This window comes from Cynoglossus semilaevis, chromosome Z (genome assembly GCF_000523025.1).
Source record: "Cynoglossus semilaevis isolate Cse_v1.0 chromosome Z, Cse_v1.0, whole genome shotgun sequence".
NCBI classification, from domain to species: domain Eukaryota; kingdom Metazoa; phylum Chordata; class Actinopteri; order Pleuronectiformes; family Cynoglossidae; genus Cynoglossus; species Cynoglossus semilaevis.
The window spans coordinates 16,405,628-16,423,476 of NC_024328.1; the positions used below are offsets into that span (position 1 = coordinate 16,405,628).

General features: G+C 38.0%; 2 protein-coding genes across 4 annotated transcripts in view; one reads left to right on the top strand and one right to left on the bottom strand.

Annotated features, from left to right (window-relative positions):
* The window catches only part of hnrnpk (heterogeneous nuclear ribonucleoprotein K), a 17,505-nt gene extending 6,343 nt beyond the window's left edge, over window positions 1-11,162 (bottom strand). The window contains exons 1-15 of one of the 2 annotated variants that reach the window (XM_008336680.3): window positions 11,029-11,160; window positions 9,897-10,048; window positions 9,410-9,507; window positions 9,214-9,270; window positions 8,334-8,377; window positions 6,912-6,984; window positions 6,631-6,744; window positions 6,342-6,470; window positions 5,904-6,232; window positions 5,444-5,491; window positions 3,008-3,048; window positions 2,308-2,319; window positions 2,046-2,078; window positions 1,836-1,903; window positions 885-1,054 (exon numbers count right to left, since the gene is read on the bottom strand). In XM_008336680.3, the coding sequence (XP_008334902.1) occupies window positions 885-1,054; window positions 1,836-1,903; window positions 2,046-2,078; window positions 2,308-2,319; window positions 3,008-3,048; window positions 5,444-5,491; window positions 5,904-6,232; window positions 6,342-6,470; window positions 6,631-6,744; window positions 6,912-6,984; window positions 8,334-8,377; window positions 9,214-9,270; window positions 9,410-9,507; window positions 9,897-9,951 (1,271 nt within the window). In that variant the 5' untranslated portion in view covers window positions 9,952-10,048; window positions 11,029-11,160. Of the gene's footprint in view, window positions 1-884; window positions 1,055-1,835; window positions 1,904-2,045; window positions 2,079-2,307; window positions 2,320-3,007; window positions 3,049-5,443; window positions 5,492-5,903; window positions 6,233-6,341; window positions 6,471-6,630; window positions 6,745-6,911; window positions 6,985-8,333; window positions 8,378-9,213; window positions 9,271-9,409; window positions 9,508-9,896; window positions 10,049-11,028 lie in introns of both variants that reach the window. The other variant, XM_008336681.3, reaches the window with a different exon arrangement.
* A 61-nt stretch (window positions 11,163-11,223) lies between these two features.
* rmi1 (RMI1, RecQ mediated genome instability 1, homolog (S. cerevisiae)) lies at window positions 11,224-17,390 on the top strand. 2 transcript variants are annotated; one of them, XM_008336678.3, is made up of 9 exons: window positions 11,224-11,454; window positions 11,795-11,986; window positions 12,520-12,630; window positions 13,448-13,597; window positions 14,451-14,521; window positions 14,619-14,742; window positions 14,884-14,989; window positions 15,171-15,360; window positions 15,471-17,390. In XM_008336678.3, exons 2-9 carry the CDS (start codon window positions 11,825-11,827, stop codon window positions 16,483-16,485), a joined length of 1,929 nt encoding a protein of 642 aa, XP_008334900.1. In that variant the 5' UTR covers window positions 11,224-11,454; window positions 11,795-11,824; the 3' UTR covers window positions 16,486-17,390. The 2 variants fall into 2 exon arrangements, with proteins under 2 accessions (XP_008334900.1, XP_008334901.1); XM_008336679.3 differs by having other exon boundaries at window positions 11,224-11,437.
* The last annotated feature ends 459 nt before the right edge of the window (window positions 17,391-17,849 follow it).

The window sequence follows — 17,849 nt, forward strand, 5'->3', positions numbered from 1 at the left end:
TTCCGCCATGCATACCACCCCTTGTTATGTCCAAATAACTGAATTTTAGTTTCATCAGTCCACAGCACCTTATTCCAAAATGAAGCTGGCTTGTCCAAATGTGCTTTAGTATACCTCAAGTGACTGTTTTTGTGGCATGGGTGCAGAAAAGGCTTCTGCTGCATTACTCTCCCATATAACATGTCCTTGTGCAAAGTGCGCTGAATAGTTGAACGATGCATAGTGACACCATCTGGAGCAAGATCATTTTTCTTGGCCTGCCACTACGGGCCTTAACTAGAACTGTGCCTGTGGTCTTCCATTTCCTCACTATGTTCCTCACAGTGGAAACTGACAGCTGAAATCTCTGAGCTAGCTTTTTGTATCCTTCCCCCACACTATGGTGTTGAACAATCTTTGTTTTCAGGTCATTTGACAGTTGTTTTGAGGCTCCCATGTTGCCAGTCTTCAGAGAAGATGCAAAGGGGAGAACAACTTGCAACTGGCCACCTTAAACACTATATCTCATGATTGGCTTCACCTGTGTATGTAGGTCAAGGGTCAATGAGCTTACCAAACAAATTTTGTGTTCCAATAATTAGTGCTAAAGGTATTCAAATCAATTAAAAAACAAGGGTGCCCAAATTTATGCACCTGCCTACTTTTGTTTAAGTAATTATTGCACACTTTCTGTAAAACCTATGAACTTCATTTCACTTCTTAAATATCACTGTGTTTGTTTGCTATATGATACATTTAATTGCTGTTCCGAACAACCAATGATCCATAAAGAAAAATCTTGAAAATGATCAGGGGTGCCCAAACTTTTTCATACCACTGTATATATAAATGTGTGTTTTATATAAATATAAAAATGTGTTTAATAAATAAGAGTGTAAACTTGCCTGTGCTGTAGAAGGTACTGAGCATTCTGGATTTGATCCTGTGTGCCAATAATGGTGATTATTCGATCCTCAGCACCTTCCAGAGGCTCATCGATTTTGATAGAGGCTCCAGAGTCATGACGGATCTGTTTGATCCTCTGGCCTCCCTTACCAATAATAGACCCAGCAAGCTGTCAGCATAAAACAGACACAAAAAGTTGATGAGTTCTGCTTTAATTAGGGAATAAGATTAAAGTGTTCTTATCCATTTCAACTGACTAGCATTAAAGATGAACATGGTTAAAATGAAAAGTGCTAAAAATTAATACAATTAAAATCTTCAGGTCATCTTGATTTATTAAATTTATTGACCAAATTGAAAAGTTAGTGTACAGTGGAAATCAACACTTTTGTAATATTGCTTTTTTAAGTCTTAAAAGAAAGTATCTGTCAAACAGGTTGACCTTTTCTTGTCTGCTTTAAATGTAAGAGATCATTTTGATACAACATTTTAGAACTGCCATAAATGTGTGAACTATGAGGCCATGGTTTCCAGATAAAGTGAGTCTAAGTTGTTTTAATTATTACTACTGTAACAGGCCAAGAGAGACTTAATGCATGTAATGTCATTTTAAAAACAATTGTTACTTAGAACTGATGATCTTTATATGTATTACTTATTTAAGCTTTTAATAAACTGATGATTTCACAGTTATTTCCCCCCATTACCTTGTATATCATAATGCATGTGTTTTGCTGGTTTTAAAAACACCTACATTTTACTTTCTAATAAAGAAGACAAAGCAGTGTTAAATGGCTCAACACGTGAACATGTCACTTTGATCATTTAAAAACTACAAAAGTGTCTGGGTAATATTTGGTTTGAATTGAGTGAACTTTATAATGTAACAAATATTATTTACAACAAGAAACATTCTGTGGTCTTCTTGGATGTTCCAGTCTTTTACTTACATCTTTGGGGATCGTCACTTGTGTGGTGACAGTAGGACCACTTATATCACTGTAGGAGCCTCGTCCACCTTGTGAAAGGGGAAAGATATGGAATCAGACAGGAAATAACAGGAAGTAGAGCACCAAAAAAAAAAAGAAATAAAGAAATTCAAGCTGTTCTGTTTATGCAAAAAAACCCAACCAAAACTATAAAAATAACACAAAACTCACCTGACTGGTAGCTATCCCAAGATGAACTGTTGTCTAACATGAAAAGAAGTGACAAAATGACTGTTATTTAGCATTTTACATTAAGAAAAAAAAAAACCCTTTTTATTTTTAAACAAGGCCTTGGTAAATTTTAGGGAATCTAAAGCACAACATTATTTTTCAATAATTCACGATAAAATGTATACATGAACAACAATGAACAGATTATTAGATAGACAACACATCTGTATAATACCATAGAAAATTGATCATAAGCACTTACCATATGCCCCCCNNGGGAAAAAGGAAAGACCAGAGATTACTTTAATGTCTTAGAACCCAGACAAATACTGTATATGCACACTTTAATGTATGGACGACACTTCAACCTTGTATATCGACCAAACTCAACTAAAAGCCACCCAGATTTCAACCATAAGTCAGACTCCTCCCTCTTCCTCCCTGTCTCTACTTGCATCTCCATCACCCCACATTTTCACCTGCTATTCAGCTGCTGCTGTCATCAGGGCAACATGCAATTCAAAAAGCTGTTGCTAAGCAACAGCAGGCAGTATCCTGCCAGCTCTCAGAGAGAGACAGAGACCTTCCAGTCTGTCAACAAAGCGTTGTTATTGCCTAGCAACCATGTATGCCCATCCCCAACATCTTCTGTCTATGCAGGAAATGCAGGCTGGTCTTGAAAAGTACACAGTAGGAGGGTAATTATGTGTCTCCAGCTGTGGTGATTATGGTCATTTGGTTAGGAGGCTTTACACCAAGCCAAATCTAGCCTAGATGTATATCCAATTGGAATCAAACGGTAATGCAGAATGTGACAACAACATACAGTATACAGTTTATAGTCAGTGGTAATTGTTACATTGGCAAATGAATATTACTGAATATTTGCTAGCTTGTGAACAAATTGCCTGAATCCCTTAGTGTCTTATAAGATACTATATACATTCAGATGGGGATACTAACCATGCTATCGCTGTAGCGATCTGGTCTGCTTCTTCTGTCACTGTTGACAAAGGAGAACCAGAGAGGTGAGAAGATGGTTGAGAGGCAGTGAGAAAGAGAAATGTGGGTTGGGGTGGAGAGAAAGGGAAAATGCTTAGAGAAAATGCTTGACAACATTTCAAAGAGAAATTCTGGTCTGGGTCAAGCTGCACACACATGCTGAGCAAGATTACAGTATAAACACATTTTTTCTCAGCCATCTTTCCACACAGTAAAAGGAACAGCTCTCACAGTGTTATAGTGAAAGGAGTGACAGGTGGTGGTGGTGATGATCAGAGCCAACTACTGTTGTTTGTCCCCCTCCTCAAAACCATCTTAAAAAAAAAAGGAATTTACAAAAGATGTATCTTGATATTGAAAGACAGTTTGTACTTCATATACTTACAATAAATTTTAATAACTTAAAATTAATGTTCTAATAAAAATGTATTTTTTGTCACTGCACGTTGCCATGTTTCCTTTTGTACAGAAAATATTTATATACATATATATATATAATATATGTATAAGAATATACAGTATTCTTTGTCTTTTAATGGAATTACATATTAAACAGATATTTCGAGTTCCAATGTTTAATTCATGTTTGAATTTTTTTCTTTTAACCAAACCCCCCAAAAACATTGTATGTGTACACCAATTCCTGGTTATATTTAGTGGAAAACATAACTACTATATTTTCCGCAGTATAAGGCGCACTTAGAAGCCTTTAATTTTCTCAAAAATCGACGGTGCGCTTTATATATTACTTTTTATTGCGCTTACGGACCTCGAACCGATTTTATAATGCCAAACCACACCGCACATCACACATGATGGAACACAACTGAAGCACACTGGGAGCCAACAATGACGTTTAACTCTGTTATGACAATTAGAAGATGCTCAACAACAATTATTACAGTGTGGTTGTGTAACCCAAATCCGTGCAAAGTTGCGTCGTGCCTCCAAACACCCGGAGACTGAGTTCTGTTTTTGAATTGTCGAGGTATGGTGCGATGCAGGACAACTCAGAACCATGGCTGTTGATTTTTTCGTCTTCAAAACGTATTTCTCCTTTTTTTAATCGATACAGGAAAAACACACACTCTCTCTCTCTCTATGCAAAACAACATCCGCACTTCCGCACGGAACAGCGTCAAAACAACAATACGGTGACCACCCAGAACAAAAATAGTAACAACCGCCTGACTCTGGAGGGGCGAACAACAACAACAGCATCCTCCAGTGTCCTACTTAGGTCACTACCCTTTTATCAGTCTCTAATGTCGTCCGAGCTTTCACGAAGGCCGGAATCATAACTGAACAACTAATTAACAGCAACGAGACAGACTCAGATAATGTGCCTTATAGCCCGGTGCGCCTTATGTATGAAAATATTCCCGTTCATTGATAGTGCGCCTTATAATGCAGTGCACCCTACGGTCCGAAGAATACAGTAATAACTCGAATAACATATAAATATAAAATCAGTGTACAAGTAGACATGTATTTTCTTGCAGCCGCACAATGTAAACATTTAATTGACACTTACTGAAAAAAAAACAAAACAAACAAAAGGCCTTTTAAGTTCATAAAATATGAAATTTAGAATTTCTAGCAGAAGACAGACCACAGAGAGAAAAGAATATTAAAACAGGTAATACTGGCCTATGACCACAACATGTAGATAGACTAATGAGATGAGGGAAAGTAAAGCACAAAGACAAAATCACATCTGATTAGTAGGTAGAAGAACAAGTTAAATTGAATAGGTGGAAGAACTTGGGTGAGAAAAGGACTTGACAGCAGGATAAAACTGCCGTAACAAACTTTTTTGAGTTACGAGAGGTAACAAAACATTGGCACTGAAAATAAAAACTGTTGAGTTTCAACAACATATAGAGTGGGGCTGTACTGTTGCACTGTCTCACTCACTTTCCCTCGCTGGGTTATTTTACCTATTTCTATAACAATAATATAAAAAGTGTTAATCTGGTATTAAAAATATATTATCAATATATTTGTTTATATCTATGTTTTTTATGTTTAGATAGGGGGCATTTTAATTTAATTGATTAATAGTACATTCCTGGGGGGCTGGAAAGAAGTAATTGGTTTTTAGTTATTTAAAAAAAGAAAAGAAAATGCAATCTAGATACGAGCAGATCGACATACAAGTGCTATTGTGGAACAGACTAAAGTCACATCTTGAAGCCCCACTGTACACTAAACACCTCAGCATCTGCAAAACAGAGTAGGAATGCTGCTCTACAGGAGGCATATCTGCAAGAATTTATGGGGTATCTTTAATGAATCAATTACAAACTAATGATTTAATGGAATGTAAAATAACAACATGATCCACATGTAATAATTTTTGATAACACAAACATTGAGTGTGGACATGAACTTACTTTGACCTTTCATCTGAGCCACGGTACGAGTCATAGTAACGATCATCTCTGCAGTCAAGATGGAAATGGAAAAGAGACACACAAACACACCCACACACACAGTAATGAGCACATACGGTTAATGAGGTGATAATTATGAATACAAAGTCATTTCGAATGTAAAGATTATCCTAAAGTCTGATTAATCAGAAGAGAAAATAACATTTGATAGTGTTTCGCCCTTTTAGTTTAGTTTGATACAAGCCAAAAAACAAATTCTTAAATACAGTCTAATATACCGTAGCTTAAATTACCCCATGAAATTAGGCAGCAACAATTTTTGAATTTTACTTTTTGGAGCGAGATAAACATTAAGAACTTAATTACATGGCTAGGAATCATGAAAAGACTCATGTTTGTTTATGAAAGAAAAAGTAAAGCTAGACAACAATCAAAACCATGGGCTCCGTAATTCTCTTACCCTCCTCTGTGTGGATGTCCAATGGACATGTTGCGTCCACGGCTACTTCCCCTGCTGACTCTGCTTGGGTGAGGAGGAGGACCTCGACGGGGGCTCATATCATCGTAGTCCCGACGAGAGGGGGGCATGGGACCACGTGGGCCTCTGCTGGAAGACATCCTTTCATAGCCACGGTCTCCAGCGCTGGACCTTCCACCACGCATTGGGAAGCCTCCCATCATTCTTCGGCTGCTGCCCCGGTCTTCAAACATCATGGTGAATCCACCGTATTCATAGGTTTCGTCGTAGAAGTTTGGGTCATAGGGCTGGGCGCGACCTTTTATGGGGGCCTTAAAAAGCAATGGTAGTATAATTGACAGTAAAGATTCACCTTCATAACAATATTCTACATTTGGAAATACCATTTACAAAAAGCTTCACTTAAAATAAAAGCCTTACATCAGCGATGAGCTCGAGCATGGTCTTGATACACTCCACCACTCTCTCTGTTTTACCACCAACTAGCACCACACGGTCTGTTGACTGAGGACAGCACTCCTGAAACAGCTTGATGCTGGTTTTTGTATTCTATTAAAAAAAAAAAAAGTTTTCAGGAAATTATTTAGATATAGAAAAAGCCAAAGCCAAAGTATTTTCTGTAAAAATGAATCTTTTTTTTTTTGCTACAAGATGCTTCATTACTTCTAGCAGTAAAAGGAAAACATTGTATAAAATTAAAAACAATTACCTCCCGGAGCTCCTTAATTTTGGCTCCCTTCACCCCAATGATTGAGCCCGCAAGGCTCTGATGGATCAGCAAACGCAGCTCACAGTCAAAATCCATACCATTATACTGCTGGTACTGAGGAGGGATAAGTTATACGTCAGAACCAATACAATGTAAAAACCCAGCAATAATAAAAGTGGAAAATAGCAGAAAATAGTGGAAAATAACTAAATCAACAAGCAGATAATTTGATCAAGATAAAAATCATAAACACAATTATAACTTTTTAGAAATAGTAACACCTCTTCAAGTGTTGGAATAATCTTGAGCAGGATTTCTCCAACTGTCTCAATATCAGCACTGATGCTCAGGATGCTTCATGTCAAAGCCACCAGTGACAAGTTGAATAGCCAAACACAAGGAGTGGTGTCGGGATGGTGCAGACATCCCAAGGAGAGAGAGAGAAAAAAAGAAATAAAAAAGAACATTTTAGATTAAAAATTACTACATTGCATGTTCTAAACAAACTAACCCATTTAAAATGAACCCTTTAGGGACTAAGATTTTTTCTAAAAAAATACATGTTGTAGAATGGTGTTTACCGGAACATGCTGAGAACAAAGTCATTTAAAACTGTAAACTAGAAATACACCAATACCGAATGTATAACATCACAAAGGTCAAAGAGGACATAGACAGAAAGAAAGAAAATAGACCCCAAGAAAAGTGACTGCAATTGGTAAAAGTCTGAAAACACATACTTGCAGCAGCTTGCGTCAAGTGTTCCAAAGAACTCATATTTTGTTAAGCATAAAATGATGGATGCACACACCAAAGACTGGAGGTATAACTTTGTAATAACTCAATAAAGTCTTAACAAATGCATATACAGACAAACTATTTTGTAAGCATGTATGTTATTTTGTTGTCTGCATCCACCTTGTGATGAAACAAACAAAAAAATCTAACACAAAGAAGACATTTTAGCACATTTGTACACTGAAGCAGAATGGGGGGAAAGGAGGGACGACAGGAAGAGGGCTGATTACGCCATGAAAAACTGAATTTGTCTTCTGGAATCTGTATGCGTTGAATTGGTTGGACAGGCGACAAACAAAAATGTAAAGGTGAGCAGGCTGGAAATTATATTCTCAAGCTCTAACAATCAATATTAAGTAGTTAGGATTGACGTGGAAGTAGGAAAAGAACACAAGTAAACACAAAACACTTGAGTTCTTGCTCGCCTATTGCAATACAAAATGGAATGACAACAAGGATATCACAAGGAAGGAATGAAATGTTTGAGAAGCAGGAGTGAGTTCAATAGAAAAACAAAAAACATCAGTCTGTCAACTTTGAAGACCACAGAGGTGAAAAGCTGAAGATAAAGAGGAAATATAATTGTCCATGAAAATAAAAAGAATGACATGTTGCAGAAATTGCTGTAGAGTTTAAAGTGGCAAAGTATTGGAAAATCCCTAACACCACCCTACACATTAACACTGATGTGTTTGTAAGAACTGTTGCATAAAAGGAAGCATACACGACTGTAACAGGCAGAGTTGGACATTACCGCCTCAAGTTAATTTGACTCTGGCTAAAAGACTGAGGACATGTAGGTTAAAAATACAGTGACTTGACAAAAGCAGGATGTTCACTATTCATTTCTTGTTTTTTCTTTGACCTGTAGTCAGGCAGTGAGAGGGAGGAGCTTAGGGACATACCGCTCAGGCCCACTGCTGTCTGGGACTGACACACTGGCATTGTACTGGGCGTGGCATGGGCAGGGGCCAGGGCCATTCGAGCAGAGATGTCAATCAAGTAAGGCGCCCATTTAAGGACAGGGCACGATTATGGGCAGGGCCAACCAGGGTTTCAGGTGGGCGGGCGGGCGTGCGCAGGAGGGGCCATCCAGAACATGGGCAACAGAGGAGGAAGTGGGCAAACAGTCAACAGTAAAATAAACAAGGGAGAGGGAAGAGGTTACATTTTAATATGCAGGCTCTACACTGATTCAAATGAAAACTGATTTTGTTTCTCTCAGAGGTTAGTTTGTCAAAGAGAGAAAACAAGAAAATGTGACACTGAAAAACGGGTAATGGCATTTTAAAACAAAGAGATCAACCTGGGATTATAGACCTGAAAAGGTAAGAAAGTGGGAAGGGGTACGGGGGTAGAACAAATATGAACCGTTACAGAAAGAGACAGTGACAATGAATTATTTATTGTTGGACCAAGTTTTCTAACATCAAAAAAAGTAATCTCGGCAGCATTAGTAGATATCTAGCTCTGTGCCAATAATATTGAAGTTATAAAAAGAATTCAAGGCAATAGGGTTGATTTTATACATCAATATTAAAGAAAATATTTTTAACCAAAGCTCAGTTTAGAAAAACATGAGGCTCACACTAGAATCAACTTTACAAGAGTGTTCAGGCATCAGCTAGCCACAGCCTTTGTTTACACAAGAGCAGGGTCTTCCAAATAACATAGGTAAGGGTAAGAACTACTTTTGTCTTAAAAGTGATGAAAAAAGACAAATGATTTCAGAGTGTAAACAAAATGTCTGAGCAGAGTTTCTGATGTAATTTTTTCAGTACTCACGTCTGTACGCAGGGCTTTGATGTTTTTACCACCCTTTCCAATCACAGCTCCTGCGTTCTGAAAGAAAAAAAAAATGGAAATGAAGGTAACAGACAAAAATTGTGGTCAAATTGAAGTGGTAAAATTGAAGAAAAAAAGTTGTCTTATGAATACATGTCCGTGTTCATCATATACAAACAAAGGGAGACCAATTTACTTTGCTCTGCAGGAGGATGCGAAGCTCAACCATCTCGTCTGAATTCCTCGAGCGCTTGAACGATTTCTGTTCATCTGCATCCTCAGCAGGGCGCTTACCTGGTATAATGAGATAAAAAAAAAAAGAATATCAGAATCCTTGATCATGAAATAATCAACTAGTCACACATGCATAATAGAAAAAACAGAAAAAACCTAGGTGTTGTTTTGTTTCTTAGAATCTTGCTTAATACTTTGTCCAATACACAAACTCAAGTACTGCGTGACAAAATTCTACAGAGTTGGACACTATTTTTCAGCATATTATTCTTATACTGCCAGTTTTATTCTGAATCCTTACATGTAGCACTTGAACTGAACATAGCTGAACATAGCTGCAGAAGAAAACAAGACAAATCTTCTACAACATTTATGAATAATCTTATTAAATGTCTTATGTTCAATAAAAATCTTAACACAAAACAGACAACATGGTGAGATATTTATACCGTTTGTCTCGTTGTTGCTAAATGATTCTTCGTGCTGTTCAATTTCTGTCTCCATGGTCTTCTGACAGTCAAAGCGACGAGTTGGACACCGTGTAAAAAACAGGCAGCAACAGATGGAGAGCAGAAAATTGGCCCCGTTGAGCTTCAGTGGTCTGTCAGCATTATATAAAGGAAAATTATTAAGTCCGGCATTAACAACCCTGTTCTGGAGATCACGCTTACGTGAGAACGAAATCTGCAAGGAAAACTGATGAAGCGACCGACATTTATTTAATTTTACAGACAGGGGCGTGTTCAAAGGCGGAAATAAAATCTCACGGACCAAACATCTGCTGCAACCTGCCGTAGAGGAAATACTTAAACACAGACAACAACGGCCGGAACGTTTCACTCCTTTACAGTATATACGTAACAATTGGTCAACCGTAATAATCAAAAATAATGTTTGACTTAGAGGGAAAGCGTTTTTTAATCTCATGTCAATATTACAAATACACTCCCCACGTTAGATACGATAGCTTGAATAGATGTTTTGAATAGGGGGAGGTGCGACGGTTTCTTCTCATTAATCTGCGCTTAAGTAGCTTCACACGTTTCCGTGGCTACCACTCATTAAATGAACCACTGTGCATTAGCAACCGAATTCAAATGTCATATTATTCCTATTATGAATCAATACTGTTCAGAAGTATTGTTAATGGCTGCCTAAGCAAATGCAAACCTATTTAATGAAACTGTTAGCCACTTCGATGCTAAGTAGCTTTATAGGAATGCAAAGAGCGTCACTTCAAACTTAATTATCACCATTAAAAAAGTTTACCTAATACTCAACTGCACAAATACATGTACATGACGCAGTGAGGTGACATAATGGAAAAATGAGCTGAAAACGTTTTATTTAATTATTACACAAACGTTAGTCGGTTACGCTAGCTGCTAACTATATTCGCCATGTTGCACACATTTCGGTTGAACACAGGTTGGGCTAACCAGGCCGATTGATTAACCAATATTTGAAGTGGACACTAAACACGTCATAAATAATACCAGGAGTGCTTTACGATGGCTCCTGTTACTCGATTACGCTAATACGAACTGGAATATAGGATAATGAACCACTAAAATAACGAACCTTCCGTGTGAGTCCTCACTCGTCCCCTTCCTTCTCTACCAACCAACCTTAAAATGTGGGTTGAACTTAACTGCCCCTATTGGTGGAGCAGGGAAAATGGCATCCAATAGGGAGTTATGATTGGTTTAAATAGACGTCAGTTCTAAAATAGAGGGACGCTTTTGAGCGCCTTTTTCCGGTTGCTTGTTCGTTAACAAATTTGAGGTTTTCCGGCCCTTCCAGTTCAGGAGATGTGATCCTTAAGAAATTTTTAATTTACACAAAACCTCATGCAAGTGTTATACCTAGTACTCCAGATTCAATGATATATGCGTGCACCTTGTTGGAATAGTTACCTGTGTTAGTTTAACTCTGGCGCCTTGACTGATTCCCTTCTTCACTGCAGAGAGGCTGCTTCCGTGTTTGGCGGGTAACGTTTATCACAACGTAAACCTTTATTTCACTTGTATACATATTTTCACCTCCAGAATATTAAGACATGACTACCCAGGACACTAGGAATGAGCCATAGTATTGTGTTTACGGCAAAATAACGAAGTTATACTTGTGGTCGCTCTCCATTAACCAGTCAAGAGATTAGAAGTCCATCAGGGGCGATTTACTAGGTGATGTGTACTGAATTCAGTTACCATATATATGGAAGCTGAATTCATATATAAATCGTAACTGCTATGGTAATGTAGATGCACACACACACACACACACACACACACACACACTGTATATACATTTAATGTTATTTAAATGAAAATTTCTTTGTGCTCAGGCTCAAAATATATACATTGGGAGAAAGGAAATGCCCCCTCACACTCAGGCAGTGACCAGTGCTACCCAAGCCTGGCTACAGTCCTCCTGGAATATCCAGGTTCCGTTTGCCTGGCTTGAAGCCTGTGTGGAATGGGCACAAGAAGAGGCAGGAGGTGCAGGCTGTCTGTCACAGCAGCAAATAAACCAGCAGGTAGGACCTGGCAGTACTGTAGGTCACTCTACCTGTGCATCTGTCAGATTAGGACAACATGCTCTATTGGACTAACGTGAGCAATTAAGGAGTGAACGATCACCTCCTGACACATGAATCTCTCTTACTATTGTGTTAGCTGTACCATTTAGTATCACTTGTACGCCACAGTGTATTGAACAGCTGGGTCTCTCCCTTGCCAAAGTAGATTTTCCCCCCAGAAGGATAATGCTGTATTTTCAAGGCAAGTGTGTTCTGAAGCTTATGATTCCAGAAACATAAGACATGTTTGGGAGGGTTAGTGTGCAGAACAAATATGTTTATATTACATAACCAAATGTTATCATTTATTTTAAGAGCTTGGATTTATGCTCTACTATCTAACTTGCTGTCAAAAGCCAAATCGACAATAAAGTTGACCTGACAAGACATGATAGATAAATAAATGATAAACTAATAGGTTTGCCAGTACAGTGTCACAGTAAAAATGTTACACATCCTAACATTGTATTGTGCATTTTGTGTAACTTCAGGTCCTGGACCAGTGGTTGTTGACAGATCTAAGAGACCTGGACTATCCTGTTCTCCCAAGAAATCTTTCTGAGGCACAAAAGACTGAACTCAATGGCACCTTCTGTGTTCAGGTACAAAATAGTTGATTATCAAAGTTGTTTAATATTTTCTTTGTGTAATTGTTAGAATTTATAAAACCCCAAAATATCATAGAAACACAGGATTATTATTATTAAAACTGTTTAATATTACCTTTAAATTTGACATAAATATCAATTTTTCACAAATCTGTTCCACCTCACAGTCTTACTTAGATTCTCAAAATATTATTACAAATGCTATAATGCATGACTGATTAAATTCAAGACAGCAGCTTTATAAAGAAGCTGTACATGCTTTTAGAATTTTTTTTCTGCAATATTGCCACCACTTTTTTTGCATCACTATAAGACAATATACAGTATTAACCCTAACCAATGTTTACAGAAATACAAAATAAGCCTCATATAGTTAAGAAAATAATAATTTCCCTTTGTATAATCAATCAATTTATCAACTTTATTGTATTGTACTAAACCTCATTACATTGAGAATAAGAATGTCCTGATTTTCATACTTGTTGTTTGTTTATGTAATACACCTTAGGCATTACATATTCCAAATGTCCCAATTGCTGACTTGATTAGCAAAAAGTAGTAAGGACTAAGTCACTGCTATTGATCACTTTATGAAAAAAAAAAAAGATTAAAGCACAATCAGGATAGAGGCCATGTTATTACAGAACCTCCCCGGGGCTGCAGTTTTCTATTGTAAGAGAAATATAAAAACTCTGCTGGAAACAACAAATTATTCTGCAAATTTTCATTGTCATATTTTAACTAAGATGTGTCAAACTTGGTTTTTAAGGTTTAATGTGATTATGCCATTATATGTGCGGCTCTGTTTTAGGTTGACATGATGCTGGACGTCAGTCAGCCCGCGTATGGTCAGCTGCAGCAGTGGAAGGGCAGAGACTGCAGCAACAATGAGGTTTCTGCAGTCACACAGACCATGCAGAGGCCTTGGGAAGCCAAACCCACACGGATGTTATTGTTACAGGTCATTATGTGTTAATAATAATGTGTTAGAATCACCTTTAAATGCAGACTGTGAAGTCGTAATGTTGGCCTACCTCAAGAAACAATGGACAGGATATTCTTTTAGTTTTCAGCTCGATGTCTTTAGTAAAAAATAGGAAAACAAGCATCTAACGAGAGGTCCAGTGGTTGTTTACATGATCAAAGATTGGGTTGATAATTGATAATCAATGACATTTTAAACATTGTGAGTGTATTCATTTCATTTTAAATTTTTCCTCCTGAGTTTACATCAAGGTTTTTTAGTCACGGTAATGAAGACGTCTGCTTCTCTTCCTACGTGAATGTGAGTGAACTGGTCCAGCCAATGAGAATATACAAAAGAGCAAATTGCTGGAATATGAGGCACAGTCTGTAATTTTGATCTGAAGCGTACACTTCCCACTGCTCTTAGGTTTCTCAAGAATTGTATTGGACAGGTGTTGGTTAGAAACAGAGCTTTTTTAAAAAAAATCATTATTTCTCAAACCATTTCCAGCATGACACGGTTTTAGGAGACATGGGATGCAGTGCACCTGAAAATGTACAGTAGCCACAGCCAAAGTCAAGAACATGACGTGGTGGACTGTACACGGTTTTGGCTATAAAGTTTTTACCAAACTTGAATATGATCTCAAAAGAAAATATTTTTATCATGTTAATAATAATTGTTATTATTGCTATTATTATATTTTATTATTATTACTATAAATATTTTAATATATTTAGTATATATATATATAGTATATATAAATTTATACATACATATACATATATAATGTATATTTTTTGTTTGTTTTTTACAATAGTGTCTTTTATTCTTGTTTGTTGCACAGATAACAGATGGAATCCAAAACCTTGAAGCCGTGGAATATCAGCCCATCCCTTCACTCAGTGTTGATCTCAGGTAAGGATTGATTTGTGAAAAAAATGTGGGTTTTTTTTGCTTTTGGTGTAGAGATCAAAATATGAAGATTATACTTAAATGCCGATGATGCACTTAGACCCGGTGCTAAAGTGCAGCTTCAGGGGAAGATAATCTGCAGACTTGGGATGTTGCTGTTGGGGCCGTCACATGTCAAAGTCCTGGGTGGTGAAGTGGAGGATTTGGTGGAAAGGAATAAGCCGGTAAAGTCATTTTCTGTTACCTGTCCGATGTAGAGTTTCATTCGTTTTATTGCAGGGTTTTAGAGCATGAACTGTCTACTGGATCATGCCATAATGCAGATAATACGAAAATAGTGCAATATTTCTCTGTTTTTCTGACAGGGCCGTGTGTTGTGTCGGACACTGGGTCTCCCAGAAGAGGACCAACAACAACAGCAGCAGCAGCCAGAGCAGTGTGACAGAGAGGCTCCACCAACACCACAACAGGGTAAACCAACAGTATACATCAGTGCATCTCTAGAGTCTACATCAAGAGTATAGAATCATTATCCAGTGGTCAAAGTCACTGCCTGACGCAAACTACTTTCCTGTAATATTTAGTTTAATATAAAATAGTAAATGTCAGTTGTGTTCATATTCTATGAAAGTCACGTCCAATTTTTCTTTAGTTAACCGTGAAGTGTACGACCTGGACCTTGACGATGCTGAGTTGTTGGCCAGTCTGGATGCACAAGAGGACGTAGAAAGTGTTCAGATGGAGTCTGTTCAAGACAGTGGCTACAGAACACATAGTGACATCTTCACACAATCTTCAAGAGGTTCCGCTGTCAGGAGTGTTTTGTCTGCAGCTTCATCCAGGTGGGTGGAGGAACATTTTCAAAATATTGTCACTCAGATTTCTGACAGAAATGTGACCCTATTATAAAGCCTGGTTTTGTTATTCCTGTATTTTATTTGGTGTTTTCTAGGAGTGAAGTTTTCTTCCATACTAACAGAACTGGTTTGATCCAGAACAGCAGAGGTGGATCACTCATGGAGGACCCTGACCATACATCTTCTGACCAGGAGAATCAAATAGTAGAAGACTTCCCTGATGAAGACTTTGATGAGCTCCTGTTGGAGGAGCTGAACGGTGCAACTGTTCGGCAAACTCCAACTGTGGCAGCACAGTCGCTCTGTCACGGAAACGCACCACAAAATAACAACAGAACCAGTTTAGGTTTAAACATTACCTCCGCAGGTCAAACAGCACGGTTCCAACAGCACACATTACGTGGTTCTGGGTCACGTTTTTTAGCAGCTCAAGAGCTGTCATCTGAACAACAATTTGATGGGAATATTGAGATGGATTTTATGGATGAGGACATGGAGTGTTTTTTTAATGAGGAAGAATCCACCACAGCGACAGGAGGGCAAAATCGGTTCCCTGTAAAACAAGGACTTAGTAAAGACCCAGTAAACACCAGGGCATCAGGGTTCAGTTGTTCACACAGCAGTGATTCAATAGAAACTGTGAGGCGTCCACACAGTGACAGCAGAGACCTTCTCCCTACTCTCACCTCTCCACCATTTACTTACTTGTGCCAGAACACTGGGCCAAATCATAATACCACTGAAATACGAGTCAAAGCTTTCATTGTGACTCTTTTGGGGAAACTGAGCAGCAGCAACAATAGGTGGAGTATCTGCGCCACAGTGTCAGATGGAACAGGTTACTTGGATGTGGAACTTTCTGATGCAGTTCTGACAGGCCTGCTGGGCTTCTCTGTTGCTGAGAAGGTAGCTCAGAGACGAGACCCGGCCCGGAGGAGTGAGCTTCAAGCTGGGATGTGCAGATGTCAGGAGGAGCTGGTGGATATGTGTTGTGTTATGACAATTAAGATTCAATCACATGAGTCAAAGCCTGTTGTTACAAAGGCAGAGCAGGTCAGTAAGAAGGTTCTCCAAGAGCTGGAGATCAGGGGAAGAGACAGAAGAAGATAAACAGAAGCAGCAGAAGCCTACATTTTTGTACAGTGCCCCATTTTGGAGATAGTACTGTTGTTGAGCCCCTCCGTGTAGACAGATTCACAGCGATTGCTTCAAAACTTTTTAAATTCTTTTTATAACATGGCATTGTTTGCCTTGCGGTGAACGTCCTTATATTAGCTCTGTGTCCTCTCAATTTTGCATGATTTAAGTGTGTAAAATCTGGTAGGATCCTGCGGGTGGTGAGTCCACTGGATGGTTCATTAGAAGACTCCCTTCATGAAAATGCTGTTGAGATCCATTTTAGGGTTTTGTAAGGCAGAATGTGTGAAGTGAATGTCTGCAGATCACCCAGCAGTGTGCAGCACTGCATCCCATCTGCTATATGTGAATGTGACATTCTACCGTTTGTCATGAAGATTCCATTCATCTATTCACAATTCTGTTTCCTGCTTGAATGCATTGTCAGTACAAATGGAACATTTGATCTATAGACTGTAATTGGTGATAGGTTATTCATATTGTTCTGTTCCAACACGCACAGCTGAGAGCATTCAGATTGTATGTAACATTTAAATCTGTGCATAGAAAGGGTATTTTAGATGAGTGACAGTTGTAAAGGATAAGAAGAATTTGTATTCAGAATTTTGCAATGATTTCCCAGTCTGTGGATTCATTCAGTACATCCATTGCATCTTGCTTAGAAATGATTAAATATCCAATGGCAGTGTGGGCCTTTAATGAGCTCCTCCAGATGCAAATGAAAGAAAAGAGAGACAAAGGGGAGGCCATGATATTAGATTATTTCTGTTGATTACTGACCCTCGGTTAGATTTGTCTTCCGTGAATGTGTCCTCCAGACACGTTGTTGTGCCTGTATTTTTCTTATACTGAAATAAACTCTGAAGGTTTTATTATAAGTACCATGGCTAATGAATTGTGTTTGAAGTAGGAGCTCTGCTAATTTTACCTTTGCAGCGATGGATGAATAACTGGACTGCTGTGCCATCCACTATACTGCATGATTGAAAAGCTGTATATATATATGTATGTATATACTGTATATATACAGCTCTTTATTTTGCCAGGTTGGACACTTTAGTGGGTGAGTTGCCAGTTGATGATCACTGCTGTAAAGTAAAAATCCAATGGATTGATTCCAAAGGAAGGTTCTAGGAGAAGATGCAAATGATATATTGTCTACCATTTGTTAATGTTATAACATGGTGGTTCGATAGGTCAGCTTGTGTAGCATTAATTGCATTTCACAGTCAATTATCCATAATAAGTTGAATATTGAGTATTTTCCTCTAAATTTGTAAATTGACCATTACTCAAAATGTGTATATTTAAACTTGTAAATAAACTATATGTATTTT